Source organism: Myotis daubentonii, chromosome 10, assembly GCF_963259705.1.
Source record: "Myotis daubentonii chromosome 10, mMyoDau2.1, whole genome shotgun sequence".
In the NCBI taxonomy this organism is placed as follows: domain Eukaryota; kingdom Metazoa; phylum Chordata; class Mammalia; order Chiroptera; family Vespertilionidae; genus Myotis; species Myotis daubentonii.
Window position 1 is genome coordinate 33,978,327 of NC_081849.1, and position 4,070 is coordinate 33,982,396.

Sequence of the window (4,070 nt, forward strand, 5' to 3'; positions counted from 1 at the left end):
TAAAGGGATTTTAACTTAATGAAAATGAAAATATATCAAAATTGGTAGGATGCCACTAAAGAAGTACCTACTGAGGAACCCGAAAACTCAGGAATAATACTCATCCTGAGGCCAGCACTACTATGGTACTCAAATGAGACCAAGAGATTACCAAAACAACACTAAACAAAAATGTACAGGCCAATATCCCTCATGGACACAGATTAACAATCCTTTTAGAATTCAGTATATCAAAATGCAATGACATCTACAGAGGGTTACACACATCATAATCAAGTGGGGCTTATCTCACTAAAGTGCAGTTAGTTTAACATTAAAAAATATGTTGATGTACTCAAATACTAAAAAAAAAAAAATCACATGATCATCTCTATAGATTCTTAAAAACATTTGATAAAAGCCAACATGAATTTCTGATAAAAATTCAGTAAATTGGAAGTAATTAGAAAAAGTCCTTCCCCTAATCAAGGGCATGTATGAAAAAATTCATGATTAATAGACATTTTTGCAGGTACACTATGGTCAGTTAAACATGCATATTGTAATCCCTAGACAAAACACTAAAAGTAACACAAAAGGAGTGAAATAGTCATTTCAACAATGGTGCTGGAAAAATAATCAGTGGTGCATATGGGAAAATAGTGATTTTTAATCCTACCTCACTCCATCTTATAGGGCCCAGAAGCTAACCAATGGTGTTTACATTTTTAAGTGGTTAAAAAAGATTAAAAACCAGTATTTGTGACATACAAAATTTCTGTAAAATTCAGATTTTGGTATCGATACAGGAAGTTTATTGGAGCACAGCCTCGCTCCCTCACGTACACAGTGTTTCTGGCTGCTTTGGCACAGCTGTGGCAGAGCTGAGCAGCTGGGACAGAAAACCGGAAATATTTACAGAAGACTTTTGCTGATTTTGCAAACTTTCATATGAGATGGGTCAGCATTCATTATGACATATAAAGCTTCTGAAAAAAAAAGCAGAGCAAATTCTTTTCATGACCTTGGAGTAGCAAAGATTTCTTAGAGAGAACAAAAAATATTCTAATCTTTAAAAAGCACATTTTTCTTTACAAATATTTTGAAATCCTGTTCATCAAAAGAAATCAAGAAAAAATATATATCTGAGGAAGGGCATGTATAAAAAATAAAAATAATTCCTACAAATGAATAATTTTTAAAGGTGAGTAATTCAATTTTAAAAAGATTAAAGAGTTGAATAGGTTGATCTCACCCCCACCCCAGCCCCACCCCCAAAAAAGGATCTATAAGTAGGCACTTCATAGAGGGTTTATTTCCAGCTGTGTAGGAGCATTTTTGGCGGATAGAACCCCATGGTCTACCCTGCCCAAGAATTACCTTTGCTTAAAGACAGCACTTTGCCCAAGGTCCCTCTACCCCTTCCCAGGGCAGCAAATGCATGGTGTCCTCCGTCCTAGAACACTCATTGATGATATTTAGAATTTTATTCCCCTTTTGGAAATATGCATCACGCCTTCCTCACTACCACCTGGAAAGAGTGAACTTGAAACAGGCAAACATCACATCAGCAGGAACTGTGCAGGGTCCCAACCAATCCTGAGGCCTATTTCAGACAGAACCCAGCCAGCCTGGGCAGTGTCAACACCGCTACTGCACAAGTGGCCGCGTGGGGGCGCTGTGTATCCACTGCTGATGTGGGCCCTGTGGGAGAGGGAGGGTTTAAGGGAGAGAGTCTTGGCTTGGTCCCTACATCAGGGAGACTATCTGATGAATCAGAGGTTTGCTGATCATATCTTCTCACACTAACTGCTATGCAGGTGTGTTGGTCACAGCAGGAAGCCACGAGTTTGGCTTGTCTGGAGGTAAGGCTTCTCTTGGAGCCTATGTTTGGTGGAGAGTGTGAGGGAGCTTCCTTCTGTGGGGTAGCCTGGATAATTCAAGTCAGGTGTAGAGCAAGGAGCACATGCTTCTAGGAAACAGAGAAGCTGTGGGGATGACCACAGGCCACAAACCCTGCCTGGACAGCTCAGCAGAGCCAGCAGCACCTGTTCATAGGAAGATGGACAGAATAAGGAATGCCTGGAGCAGCTGAGCCTGTCCAGGAGGTGCAAGGTGCCTGTGGAGCCTACAAGGACAGTGACATCACAGGCAAGCCCTCCACTCAGAGCAAAGGGAGGGGCAAAGCCTCTGCTCTCTCACCCTAAGCACCAGAGCCCAGAGCTGGGAGATGGCCAGTCTTGCCCTGTCCAAATCTTCCAGGGGCCCTCAGCTCCTCTGCTGCTTGGCCCTCTGTCTCCTGGGGGCAGGTGAGTCCTAAGTTCAGGTGGGACATCCTTGAACCCAAAGTTCTTAACTGTCACTGCCTGTCCATGTCCTTCCTGTGCTGGTCTCCAGCTTCTGTCTGCTTCCTCCACAGGTTCAGTGGCTGCTGGAGTTACCCAGTCCCCAAGACATGTAATCAAAGGCCAAGGGGGGATGGCCATTCTGAAGTGCCACCCCATCTCCGGACACAGAAGTGTGTACTGGTACCAGCAGGCTCTGGGACACGGCCCTCAATTCCTCATTGAATATTTTGAAAAGAAGGAGAGAGAAAAAGGGAGCATCCCTGATCGGTTCTCAGGAAATCAGTCCAGTGACTACAGCTCTGAGCTGGCCATGAGCGCCTTGCAGCTGGGAGACTCAGCTGTGTATCTCTGTGCCAGCAGCTTAGACACAGCCCTGCAGGGTCAATGGCTTTCTGTACTCAAACCTCCCTGCCCCAGCTGAGGATGTCACAGGAGAGGGAGGGGGCCTTAGCAACTTACCAGTATAGGGCTAACTTCTTTTGCAACATCCTCCCTGGCCTGCTGAGCTCAGCCAGAGCTTTCCTGAGTGTCCTCCCAGCTCTGCCAGCACCTTGCAATTCCTAGCACATGGCAGGAACTCCTGCTGTGGTAGATGGGTTGTCCACATTGTGTGTGCTAATGCGAGGTAGACACTGTGTGTCCATTTTACAGAAGATAAAATGCTCCATATATGGTTTTATAGCCAGGATGTTGCAGCTCCTGGATGTCCCAAATATTTCACATTTGTCAACCATACATCTCCAGGCCTCAGAAGTCAACATTCCCCCAGAATTCCATGGTGCTGCCTGTGCCTTAGTTAATGGAATACTATGCAACTCTACAAAAGAAGTATCTCTCATCCATTGAGACAGCAAGGAGGGACTTGGAGAGTATTATGCTAAGCAAAGTAATTCAGTCAGAGAAAGACAAGTATCACATGATCTCACTTACATGTGGAATCTAGTGAACAAAATAGATACAGAGACATAGAAGCATGAAACAGAATGACGTACCTCAGAGGGAAGGGGGGAGAGTGTAAAGGGAAGAGCTAACCAAAGAACTAATATGCATATATGCCTAATCCATGGTCATAGACAATAGTGTAGTGAAGGTCTAGGTGGAGGCCGGAACGGGGTGAAGGAGGTCAGCGTGTGTTTGTGTGTGTGTGTGTGGGGGGGTGTGCAAAATAAGACATCTATAATACTTTCAACAATAAAAATAAATTTTATAAAAGTAAAAGAAACAAAATAAAATATAACAGAGCCCTGTCTTTGCCATTTCCAGAGTATCAGAGCACGTATGCAGAGGTCACCCATCATGTGTGGTTACACAGTTGATTGCCTGCCAACTTCTAGGATACAGAACTTCAAGCCAGAGAACATGTCTGTCCTGTCCTAGTTCACATAGAGCGAGACCATGATGTCCCTCCAATAAAGGAGCTAAGGAACTATGGGATATCCAGACTAGCAGAAGGTTCACCAAGAAAACAGAAGCCCTCTAGGAATTGCAGGCAGGATTCTGGGGGTTACTGCAAAGAATCAGTGTTTCTAAACCACTGGAAGGTGTGGAGGAAGGAGGGTCTCAGCTTTCCTAAACTTTCCATCAGAACATCTGAAATCGCTACTTCTGCCCAGGTCAGGAACTGCAGAAAACAGCTGAGCATCACAGCTATTAAATGAATGGTGTAGACCAGTTGTTTTCAACCTTGGCTGCACATTAGAATCACCTGGGAATCTTTTTTAAATCCTAATTTCTGGGCCTCAT

At 44.1% G+C, this 4,070-nt stretch overlaps 1 gene segment (V, D, J or C); it reads left to right on the plus strand.

Annotated features, from left to right (window-relative positions):
• Window positions 1-1,740: 1,740 nt before the first annotated feature.
• Window positions 1,741-3,326, plus strand: LOC132211454 (T cell receptor beta variable 5-5-like). The segment is given in 2 exon segments: window positions 1,741-2,288; window positions 2,399-3,326. Coding segments are annotated over 2 exon segments (429 nt in total).
• Window positions 3,327-4,070: the final 744 nt, after the last annotated feature.